General features: G+C 32.7%; 2 protein-coding genes across 2 annotated transcripts; one reads left to right on the top strand and one right to left on the bottom strand.

Annotated features, from left to right (window-relative positions):
* Positions 1–3,251: 3,251 nt before the first annotated feature.
* Positions 3,252–6,874, top strand: LOC25490321 (putative 12-oxophytodienoate reductase 11). The gene is made up of 5 exons (XM_013606843.3): positions 3,252–3,476; positions 3,559–3,699; positions 4,442–4,572; positions 5,456–5,620; positions 6,136–6,874. The coding sequence occupies exons 1-5, from the start codon at positions 3,406–3,408 to the stop codon at positions 6,726–6,728; spliced, it is 1,101 nt and encodes a 366-aa protein (XP_013462297.1). The 5' UTR covers positions 3,252–3,405; the 3' UTR covers positions 6,729–6,874.
* A 3,571-nt stretch (positions 6,875–10,445) lies between these two features.
* LOC25490320 (HMG1/2-like protein) lies at positions 10,446–12,481 on the bottom strand. The gene is made up of 8 exons (XM_013606842.3): positions 12,333–12,481; positions 12,191–12,245; positions 11,877–11,996; positions 11,357–11,414; positions 11,231–11,275; positions 11,058–11,138; positions 10,879–10,977; positions 10,446–10,784 (listed from the first exon to the last, which is right to left on the bottom strand). Exons 2-8 carry the CDS (start codon positions 12,235–12,237, stop codon positions 10,767–10,769), a joined length of 468 nt encoding a protein of 155 aa, XP_013462296.1. The 5' UTR covers positions 12,238–12,245; positions 12,333–12,481; the 3' UTR covers positions 10,446–10,766.

Raw genomic sequence — 12,481 nt, 5'->3', positions numbered from 1 at the left:
AAAGGAAAACGCGATTCTGGAAAATAAGGGACTCAAAATCAAATGCGGCTTCCTCCTCTGATAATGACCTAGAATTGCGGCGACGGTGGTGGTGAATATAATAACAAGGTTTGGTCTCAACAGCAGCTTCCTCTGGATCCTAACATGAAATTTCAGAACCCTAATACCACTTCCTTTTTTTTAGAGTTTCAATTTGAGGAATTACTATGAATGCAGAAGCTGTCATGATGGAGGATTGAAGGATTGTTGTTGTTGATGAATTTGTGGATTGAAGGAGAAGAGATGGGATAAGTTATTAGATCTTTTTTTCTATGGTTGTTTTTGGATTTTTCTGAAAAAAGTGATGATGATGATGTTGATGAATGTTGGTGGTGGCTGGAAGTAGGTGGTGGTGGTGAGAGAGAAGAAGAGTTTATTTATTTTATTTTTTTTTAAATGAAAAAATGGAAAAAGTAACAGCACCGTTAGCTATTTGACAGAAACTTACCAAAAAAAAAAAATTATTTGACGGAAAGGACGCTTTTGTAATTCGTTAGTAAAGATAAGGGATCAAAATGATAATTTTAAGACTTATGGGACCAAAACGAAAACTGAGAATTAGTTGAGGGACCATTGGGTTAATTTATTATGTGTTTGATGTGTGTCTTTAAAAAATTAAGGCTAAATTGCATTTTTGGTCCCTTAATTATTTAGCTAGTATCGCTTTGGTCCCTTAATTAAAATTCGATTTATTTTGGTCCCTTAACTTTTCTCTGTTATACATTTTGGTTATTTCCGTTAGTTTTAATTCAAAAACATTAGGTTTTCTTCATGGCTAAATTACCTTTTTGGTCCTCTAACTATTTAATTGGTATCGGATTGGTCCTCTAACTAAAAATTGATTTATTTCGGTCCTCTAAGTTTCTCAGTGTTATTACATTTAGTCATTTCTGTTAGTTTTATTCAAATAAACGTTAGGGTTTGTGTTATGTGGGTCCTCTAACTTTATTTATTAGTATCATTTTGGTCATATGTCTTGTTAAGGTATTATGATTAAATAGTGACTGATATTATTGGTAACTGTTATGGTTCATAGGTATGTGTGAAACAGGAGCTCAGGTACCCACATAACACAAACTCTAACGTTTATTTGAATAAAACTAACAGAAATGACTAAATGTAGTAACGGTGAGAAACTTAGAGGACCGAAATAAATCAATTTTTAGTTAGAGGACCAATCCGATACCAATTAAATAGTTAGATGACCAAAAAGGTAATAAAGCCTTTTCTTCATCTTCTTCTCCTCTTTTTCATCTTCATACCATCTTCATCAACAAGAATCCCAGAAAAATTTCAGAAGAAAATGAAGAAAACCTAATGTTTTTGAATTAAAACTAACGGAAATGACCAAAATGTGTAACGGAGAGAAGTTAAAGGACCAAAATAAATCGAATTTTAATTAAGGGACCAAAGCGATACTACCTAAATAGTTAAGGGACCAAAAATGCAATTTAGCCAGATAACATATATATATTACTACCTCTGTCCCTATATATAAGACCCTTTTGCCAAAATCACGGGAATTAAGATAGTGGATATTTGTATTAAAGTTGTTTGTAATCACTATTGTTTTTACAATTTTATCCTTTAAGAAAGAAGGTTAGTTTATGTTTTCAACATGTTATTTATTGTTGATTGAAGAAAAAGATGTATAATAAATAGGGGCATATATGTAAAGAAATAATTAATGTAGTTGAAAATAATAAAGGGGTCTTATAAAAAGGGACAAAAAAAATTCTCAAAAAGATCTTATAATCAGGGACGGAGGGAATATATAATATGTAAATGGAAGAACTAATTTGTTAAAGATAACATTCATGTAGACAATAATTAGTAAACGAAAGAGAAGAAATGAGAAAGTGGCAACAGGACCTACAAGTTTCTTACGTATTTTTGCTAATAATTAGTATTTTGTTTTAAAATTGGTGCCATTTTAACAATAAAATATTTAATTCAAATTAAGTGTAATTTTCAATTCTTCAATGAATCGATTGATATTTTCTCCAGCTTTACTTTCATTATTTTCTTGAACGACACATGATTTACGATAAATGGAGTACACCAAAACAAATATCAACACCAATGAACTCATTTATTCATGCATTAACAATCATTGATGAAAGTGAGTGGTGGAAAAGTGTAACCGAAATAATGGGATATGATTGCTTAGTGTCATTCCTACTTGACAAACATAACAAACCAATCAAATATCAACACCAAAACAAGTACCGCCAAGACTTAGTGAAATATCGACACAACAACAAATGTATACTCCCTCATTGTTATACTTAAAAAGTCAATTGTTTCGTAGAATAAGGCGCTTATCAGTGGTCTATGAAACTCAAAAGAGGTTCCTTAAAAGAATACCTACCATCTGAGATGTTCTCATACTAGTATTTCCTACCTCAAGTCAGTTTATAAGAAGAAAAAATACAAATTTTTTTGGTCTTGAGTATAAGAAAAAGGATGCTTATTATGCTATAAGGGTCATGTTAACTTCTGCATTAATTTTTTTTTGGCTCGTCTTTGAAATGTTTGTTTTCTTAATATTAGTGTGTCCATTTAATGTCTTTGATTAGTGGGTACACATTCGGCGCATAAAAATTACTACCTCCGTTCCTTTTTAATTGTTACATTTTGACATTTTACATAAACCAAGACAATCAACAATTGATATTACTTTTGATGCAATAAACTATACTTTTACTATAATGACCTTATTCATTTAATATCTCATTTCATATATTTCTCTCTATGCAATAAATAACTAAGGATAATATTGGTAAAACAACATTTAATGTTGCATTGAACTTTGAAAGTGACAGTTAAATAGGAACAAAATTTTTCTTCAAAAGTGACACTTAAAAAGGAATGGAGGGAGTAATCTCTTTGATTTGTACATTATATTTTGAATTAGAAAAAAAATGTTAAAATAAAAATATTTGGAATAATTTTAAATGTAAGTTTTGTTTAGGCTAAAGATGAGATGTAGAGGAGTGGTCTCTTGCAGCAACCTATTCCTATATTAATAGTGGGAAAAAAAAATTACAAAGAGACCGGAGAGGCAAAAACCAAACTCCTCAAGCAATCAAAAGTTAAAATAGAAAGGCCATATCTAAAATATTTCTTTGTTCAAAAAAGTTTAAAATATTTCTTTAGGATTTTTACTAAAAATAATAGGATAAGAGTTGACCAAAAAGCTAACAATATAAGAAAACTATTAAAATAAAATCTGGGAACATAATGAATTTGCCAATTTCAGTTTGAAATTGACTATCAAATCCTTTTGAGATACTATAAGAATGAAGAGACTTATTAATCAATTATATACAACAGAGTGGGAAGAGTAGAGTGACCAAATCGATTATGGAAGAAGGAAAAGAAGTGATACCCCTCCTCATCCCATACAACATGGGAAAATTCAATCTGTCCCACAGGTAAATAATTTATTTAGTGCTTCATCACATTGAACTTTGTTCTAATTTCTTGATTAATTCATTTTTGTGTGTGTCTTATTAGGATAGTCCTGGCACCATTAACAAGAACAAGGTCATTCAATTTCGTGGCTCAACCACATGCTGCTCTTTATTATTCTCAACGAACAACAAAGGGTGGCTTCTTGATTGGGGAAGCCTCAGGGGTCTCAGACACTGCACAAGGGTAATCCAACTACCCTATTTTTGGTGTCAAGCTTTATTCTTCTTCCCTTGAATGTGTGCATTCTTAGGGGTTCATACTCCCTCCGTCCATGTATGTAAGCACCCTTAAAATTGTGTTTATATATAAGGACGGAGGGGTATAAAATAAATTTAATGAACATCACTATTTTTAAAGAGATTTTTTTTGCACTCATTCTTATATCTCATATCTGACCTCTTACGGAGTCGGACAAATAATTTTTAACATTAAGTGAGACTTGAAACAATTTTTAACATGTGTGACATTTTTTTGTCTACAAATCTTTTTTTTGTGTCGAAATAACATCTCTCTTTTTTTGTTGGGATGATTATTATTTCCGGTACAAGTAAAACAAGAACATTATTTGGCTGTGAAATGTGAATATTAATATTAAAAAATGAAAATGTTAAACGAACATTCCTAAAAAAAAAAAGAAAAACATTTTTACAATAGATTGTATATGTGGGTAACGACTGGTTATATGATTTACAAATGAAATAAATCTTACACCATGCATACATTTATTTTCATTATTAGATCAATAAATCAAATGAGATGTAATGGAACTTATGGATCCAATGTTAACTATCAAATTTGTGCATATATATCACTACACTAACTTAGTACAATACTGCATTATTTTTAGAATTTACAAAGTTTTTCAAATCAGATCTTTCAATACAAAATAATTGTCTCAATGTTTTTGAATCCTTGGTAATTGAAGGTACCCAAATACACCTGGTATTTGGACAAGAGAACAAGTGGAAGCATGGAAACCCATTGTTGGAGCTGTTCATGAGAAAGGAGGCATATTCTTTTGTCAACTTTGGCACGCCGGAAGAGTCTCAAACTATGGTAACTGGTTTTAGCAACACATAAAATAAATAGTTTATGTTATAATTTCCCCTGTATTAGAAACAATACGGGCTCAAAAAAATGTTTTTCAACTCCCATTAGTTTTTAAAAAATCTTTGGGTCTTCATGAATAAATTAATTTATTAAAAGATGAATTTTTTTGGGAGAATTTTGGTTCCTTGCTTGTGTCATCAGTTTTTTGTCAAATTTCATTTATCATATGGCCGAACTTTAGATTATTTGATGGAGTTCGGCCACAAGATAAGTAAAATCTGACCAAGAATTGTTTAACGCAAGAAAGGAACCAAAATTCTTCTAAACAATTCGTCTTTTAATAAATTAATTTACTCATAAGATCCAAAAAAAAATTAAAAATTAAAAAGTAATGGGAGATGAAAAGTATTTTTTTTTAGTGTTCTAACAGTATTGTGTAACAAGTTTAAAAGAAATATGTTTTTATGAAAAAATGTGTTTTATTACATTAAATGAATAATTATTTGTTTCAAAACATCATACATATAACTAAACAATTTACTTTAATAAACTAAGAACTCATGATTTAATTCTTAGATAAAATAATTCTTAGACTTAGAACACTACTCCCTCCGTCCCAAATTGTATGTCACTTTACAATACCAATGAAACATTAATGTTACTTTTCCTATTATAACCTTAACTATTTATTACTCTCTCTTCTTTCAAGTCTTTTATTTATCTTTTTCATAGGACAATTTTATAAAACAACTCATAATATCTCTTTTCCACACAATATTAATTACATTTCTTAATATATGTGAAATGTTCAAAACGTCATACAATTTGGGACGGATGGAGTATTTAGCAAAAGTTGTATGTCAATTCATGATAGAACGTTTTTGAACAGGTTACCAACCAGATGGACAGCCTCCAATCTCAAGCACAAATAAGGCACTACAAAAGGAAGGTAGCGGCAGCACTAAGTACCCACCTCCTCGACGTCTCACAACCGATGAAATCCCAAAAATTGTCAACGACTTCAGACTGGCAGCCAAAAATGCCATAGATGCAGGTAATTTATTAGTGTAATTTCAATTTATTATTTTGAAACCACTCTAGATCGTGTTTTTACTATTCAGTAAAAAAAAGTATGAAATTTATTTAATAAAACAAAATATAAAATTGTAATATCATGTAGGGTGTTAAAGATCCTCTAATTAGATTACACTAGAGTGACAAAAAAAAGAATAACATTGAATAGCATGTTTGCCATTGCGTTTGTCAAACCACGTTTTATAGAAAACAACGGCAATGTATCACGTTGGCGCAAAAGCTCCAAATGGTAGCTTAATAAAGTCACGGCAGTTTTGCTTTGATAACCACGTCAGCCGTGCTTTTGGTGTTGTAAACTCTATACCAAACACATGCAGTAAATTTTAACTACAGATTTAAAAGGTCGTAGATAGCAATGTTGTGTCTCATAATTGGTATTGTCACCCAAAATGAATCAGTGGCGCAACTCGTTGTTTGTTTGCTTTTCATTCCGTAAAACTTCCTCTCAATAGTCTTGGTCAAAAATAAATACAGGTTTTGATGGAGTGGAGATACATGGAGCTAATGGATACTTGCTTGATCAATTCCTAAAGGACAAAGTGAACGATAGAGATGACGAGTATGGAGGGAGCTTAGAAAATCGTTGTCGCTTCCCTCTAGAGGTTGTGAAAGCAGTTGTTGATGAGATTGGAGCTGACAAAGTTGGTGTTAGACTTTCACCTTATGCTGATTATTGTGGTTGTGGAGACTCTAACCCTCATGCTTTAGGCATCTACATGGCTAAGTCATTAAGTCAATTAGGCATTCTCTATTGTCATGTCATTGAACCTGGGATGTGCACCATGTTTGAAAAATATGACACCAATGAGTCCTTAATGCCCATGAGAAAGATCTTCAATGGAACATTTATTGTTGCTGGTGGATACAATAGGACTGAAGGAAACAATGTGTTGGCCAGCAATGGTGCGGATTTGGTAGCTTATGGAAGGCTCTTTTTGGCAAATCCTGATCTGCCTAGAAGATTTGAATTGGATACCCAATTGAACAAGGCTGATAAGAGCACTTTTTACACCAATGATCCTGTTGTTGGATATACTGATTATCCATTTCTTGAAAATGCTAGCTAGAGATCGCATAAACTATTAAGTAAGTGTTTTAGAACATAATACTTTCATGTATCAAATAAAATGTTTTTTTTCAACACCAAAAAAAGAATTAATTGTTCCAGAAAAATGTTCTTCTGAATAAATAAAAGTCAATTTTTTTTCTTTGATAAAATTATGTAAATGGATGATTTAATTCATATACATTATCGGTATCAAAGTTTAAAAACTTTATTATTCATATATATTCAATAAAAAATCGCATGTAGATGATCTTATAGAGATATTTCACAAACTAACATAAGAATGTGACATCATATGAACTAATTGAATGCCTGGGTTGAAAAAGTTTACATTGTCAGTGTATGTTGTATAACAACAAAACTCATATCAAAGGGTATTGAGCAATCTCCTTACTCAATGACGACTCGTTTGCTTAAGCAGCGATAAGTATTGTGAAGTTAGTTTGTTAGTAATCCAAAGTGTGTTACAAATTAAGTTTAGTTGGTTAGATTGTGAATGCAAAAAAAAAAAAAAATCGAACAAGCCAAAATATTGTGAATGCAAAATTGATGTGTATAAATGGTATTGTTGCTATTTGTAATTCAATAATCAATTTTTAAGTTTACCACAAAATAGAGTGAATCAATCTCCAATAAACTGATATCAAAGTCATTGCTCCTTTTTTTTCTTTCTTTCGCAACCTTTCCTTTCTTCCTTCTTTAATGGGGAGCTCTATTGACAATTTTTATGACATCCTGATTCCTGCCAAAACTAGAAGGGAAAAACTTTCAAAAGTGGCGAATTTAGATGAATGTGATATTTGCTTCCAAGAAGTGTTGAAAGTGGTAAAAAGAACGGGTTTCAAGAGCTTGGAGGAAACTCCACTGATGCTCGTGGAACAACCTATCACAGGAACAAGAAGAAACAAGAAGAAAGGTTGTAAAACTCTCTATTCTATCTTGGTCAATGTGTTGATGAAACCAGTTTCTTTCGAGAAGATCGCAGCAGCTGCAAAGCGTGGGATATCTTGGAGAATTGCGATGTTAGAGGTGTCAAATACAATAAGGTTCAATTGCAAACAATGTCAAATACAATATGAGTTGTTATAGATGGAGAATTAAGGATTGCGATGTTAGAGGTGTCAAACACAAGAAGGTTCAATAGTAAACAATGTCAATAGAATATGAGTTTTTACATATGGAGAATTAAGGGAAGGTGGTCGACTATTTTACAAGAATTTTAAATCTCACGAATCTGATGAAAACAATGATGTCGAGTATAATAGTGACGCGTCTTTTCCATCAATTAGTATCAAGGCTACCCTTAAGGATGTGTCTTCACAATGAAGAGTGTTCCTAACGGTCATGTCTTTGTGACGTACATTTGGGAACACTTTCAAGAGGCAAGAAAACGCACATTTGTACAAAAGCTACAGAAATTAAACTGACATAAAACTTCACAAGATTTAGACACGACAAATGTGTGGCAAACAAAGGGGTAGGATCCAATTCCAAATTCAAACCAAGGATATCACGTATGCTTTCTCAACGCATGTTCAACCCTAGTACTAGAAGGTTGGAAGGGTGTGGGTTCAAACCAACATGTTAGACATAAATGAGGGTGAAGAGAATTAAGGGATGGTGGCCGGCTATTTTACAAGAATTTTAAATCTCACGAATCTCATGAAAACAATGATGTCGAGTATAACAGTGACGCATCTTTTCCATCAATTAGTATCAAGGCTACCCTTAAGGATGTGTCTTCACAATGAAGAGTGTTCCTAACAGTCATGTCTTTGTGGCGTACATTTGGGAACACTTTCAAGAGGCAAGAAAAAGCACATTTGTACAAAAGCTACAGAAATTAAACTTACATAACTTCACAATATTTAGACACGATAAATGTGTGGCAAACAAAGGGGTAGGATCCAATTCCAAATTCAAACCAAGGATATCATGTATGCTTTCTCAACGCATGTTCAACCATAGTACTAGAAGGTTGGAAGGGTGTGGGTTCAAACCAACATGTTAGACATAAATGAGGGTGAAGAGAACTAAGGGAAGGTGGCCGACTATTTTACAAGAATTTTAAATCTCACGAATCTCATGAAAATAATGATGTCGAGTATAAGTGACACATCTTTTCCATCAATTAGTAACAAGGATACACTTAAGGATGTGTCTTCACAATGAAGAGTGTTCCTAACAGTCATGTCTTTGTGGCGTACATTTGTGAACACTTTCAAGAGACAAGAAAACAGACATTTGTACAAAAGCTACAAAAATTAAACTTACATAAAACTTCACAAGATTTAGACATGATAAATGTGTGGCAAACAAAGGGGTAGGAAGGGTAGGATCCAATTCCAAATTCAAATCAAGGATATCACGTATGCTTTCTCAACGCAGGTTCAACCCTAGTACTGAAGGTTGGAAGGGTGTGGGTTCAAACCAACATATTAGACATAAATGAGGGTGAAACTTTTCTTTAACCGATGGCAGTAAGTTCAGTCATATTTTAAACATTTTATAGTCGAATAGAGTTTTGCGGTTTTGTATCCTGTTCTACTCAAATGAATCAAACTTTACTTAACCAGACTAATAGAGAATGTGCAGGTGGAATATAATATTAAATTAAAATTGCGTACAGAAAGATATCAAAAAAATAGTTAACACAATTCTTTCATTACAATAAACTTAGCCAGATTAATAGGAAGATGTTCATTCCAAAATATCGTAAGCAATCAAAATAACGATTCATCTTAGCACAAGGGACAAACCGCGAGAAGCCACGGAGGTTTAGCATTCAGTATTCACTCCTTAACTATTTTAACACACTGACAGTAAATTTGGGCAAACTTAAATGGAATATATAATATTGAGCTAAAACAAAAAAATAAAAATAAAAAAATAAAAGACAACCAGATATAAAAATTCTCGTAGCTTGAAAATTCCAATTCATCAACTTCGCCGGGTATTCAAAACAAGTAAAGTAAACATCTATCTAGCGAAATAACGGCTTAAACTTAAGAGAAATAATATTTGTACATCCATTTTCTAACAACTTTTGTGACAACTTTCTCTCTTATGCTCATATTATATTTTTACTTTCTCTCTCTATTGCTTTGATTTTTATGCCAACATATACTTTTCTTTGTAAAAATATGATTGTCAATGTAATTGTCAACCAAATTGATGTTCAAATAACATTACTCTAAACTTAATTCAATATATCAAACAGAAAGGGTAAAGAGAAACAAGTTACTAGGGACATCATCTAGACATCCAAGTAAACCTTTACTGGTTAAACTACCAGCAAAAGCCTCGTACCAAACAAAAATATTAACACCTCAAAAAAAAAAAGTTCTGACAGCTGACATTGTTTTTCTTTTGACAAAAGTTGACACACAATGTTAAAAAGAGTAAAAATGAACCAAAATGAACAGTCTAAGGGTATGTTTGGGAGAGGGGTTGGGAGGGAAGGGATAGTCTATTAGGGGAAGGATGGTCTATTTTGAAATACAGTTAATATTTTTTTAAAATGAAATTACAACATAATAAATTAAATGTAATACATCAATTACACTTAATTCATTTTAAAACTCACTTTGTACTGTTTGATTAAATAAGAAAAGTAAGTTCTACACCTAAACCCCTGCATCCAAACACCCTAAATGTCTTACATTAACTAAACCTTGACAGTAGCTAACAAAACAGAAGGAAACAAACATCAGATATATACAAACGATGATACAGTAGGATGGAAATGAAAAACTAATCAGCAAATTACGTTAAACATAATCAGATTCCACAAGAGAAACTAAAAGCTCTACAAAAGATAAACACCTCTTAACTAAAATAGTTGGATTTAAAAGTACAGATAAAGGCTAGCTCCCTCATATTTTAGCTATTCACGTTTTGAAAAGACAAAACATTTACCAAGGGAGCAGCAAAATATTCCTAGAAGTAAGACATGTTTATCAAGAAACGAAAAGATCATCTACACAAGATGATCAAATCATCAGCACATCCTACATAAATGTTATCATCATCCAAGTTTCTACTCGTCATCCTCCTCCTGCATGAAACATAAGGAACAAATTAACAACTAAAATATGCAAAGACTTTCCTACAAAGTGAAATTCAACAAAAGAAAAAGTATGTGTGCTGACCTCTTCACTGCCATCCTCATCATCATCCTCATTCTCATCATGCACTTCAGATTCTGATTTCCCAGATTCTTCTTCCTCAACAGCAGCTGGACCTTCAGCCTGACAACAATCACAAATAAATCATCAAAAACCTACTTACCCAATTTGCATTTACTTACAGCAGCAGAAGTTTCACCCACCTGTTTCTTGTTATATGCCTTCATGGTTTTCTCATATTCTGCCTTCCTTTTCTCTGCTTTTGCTGCATATGGTGCTTTCTCCTAATAAAATTCAGAGACCAAACGTTCAATCACAGCATAAAATGGTTATTGTAAAAACAAATTACAACCAATAAATATATAACAGTACATACAGCTTCAGACAATGACTTCCATTTTGCTCCAGCAGCTTTGCCCACCTACAAAATTCATATACAGCTGAGCAGATGTTGCTTATTACATGCGATATACAGGCCAACAAAACAACAATGGATACTTACAGCGGACACAGCTTTGTTGTCAGGGTTATCCTTCTTGAACTGCTTCCTAAAATCCTCCCTATAAAACCATACAAATTCCAGAATAACGGTCAAAACTTCGTCTAATAAAAATGTCAAAGTCACGCGGTCATCATAACTCATAAGTCATAACTGTTTTCACACGGTAGAAAACAGGTCAAACATATTTCAAATACTCCATAATTTTTCGTGTTCATATAATAATAATATCATTCTACATAATCCAGAAGTCCTAGCTCAAATGGCAAAATGCCGAAATTGTTAGGCCGGATGCCATGACCGGGGTTGGAACCCCGGTCCTCCACTTGTGTGTGTGAGTTTATAATGGCTTTGCCATTTCGTCTATCTAATAAAAAAAATATATATATCATTCTACATATTCAATTATAATAATTGGACAGTCAAAAGCAAAAGCTATATCAAAAAAAATCAACACATTAATTATCATAAAATAACGCATCAAAAATCAAATGAATCGAAAGTCAAAGAAATATATAATTACATGAAAACGAAGAAAGCACTTGGAGGTCTCTTAGGCTTGTTAGGGTCCTTTGGTTCCTTTCCCTTGGCTGGTTTCCTTCCGCCCTTAGTAGCGGCGGCGCCCTTCTTATTAACGGCAAGCCTATCATCAAAATCAACAATATCAATAAGCATAACACAAAAATCGTTTACCGAAAGAGAAATTATGCTAGTTTTTTTCGATTATCAGATCTCAGATCTGGAAAACACGAAACCCTAATTTACTCGTTTTTTTATGAAATCGAAAGCGATTTAAACGATTTAAGATGAAATTATGAAAAAACGAATTGAACTTACTTAGCATCGGCTTTCTTCGATTCACCCTTGGACTTGGCTCCTTTCATGATGAAAACTGCAGTTAAAGAATCGCGTTAGTTTTTACAGCGAAAAGTGATAGAAAATCGAAGAAAATTGAGCGAAATTGATAGAAGAAACGTACCGAAAGGTGGAATGGGGTTGGAAACTAGGGTTTGGGGGGGGGGGGGAGAGAGATATGAGAGAGAGAGAGAGAGAGTTGTGGAATGCGCTAGTTGTATACGAGAGACACTAGGGTAAGGATCAAATGCGGGTAGATATTAAGCCCGTAAA

The sequence above is a fragment of the Medicago truncatula genome, chromosome 3 (assembly GCF_003473485.1).
Source record: "Medicago truncatula cultivar Jemalong A17 chromosome 3, MtrunA17r5.0-ANR, whole genome shotgun sequence".
Taxonomy (NCBI): domain Eukaryota; kingdom Viridiplantae; phylum Streptophyta; class Magnoliopsida; order Fabales; family Fabaceae; genus Medicago; species Medicago truncatula.
Note: the sequence above shows the minus strand (reverse complement) of the source record. Positions and strands in the feature narration are given on the sequence as shown.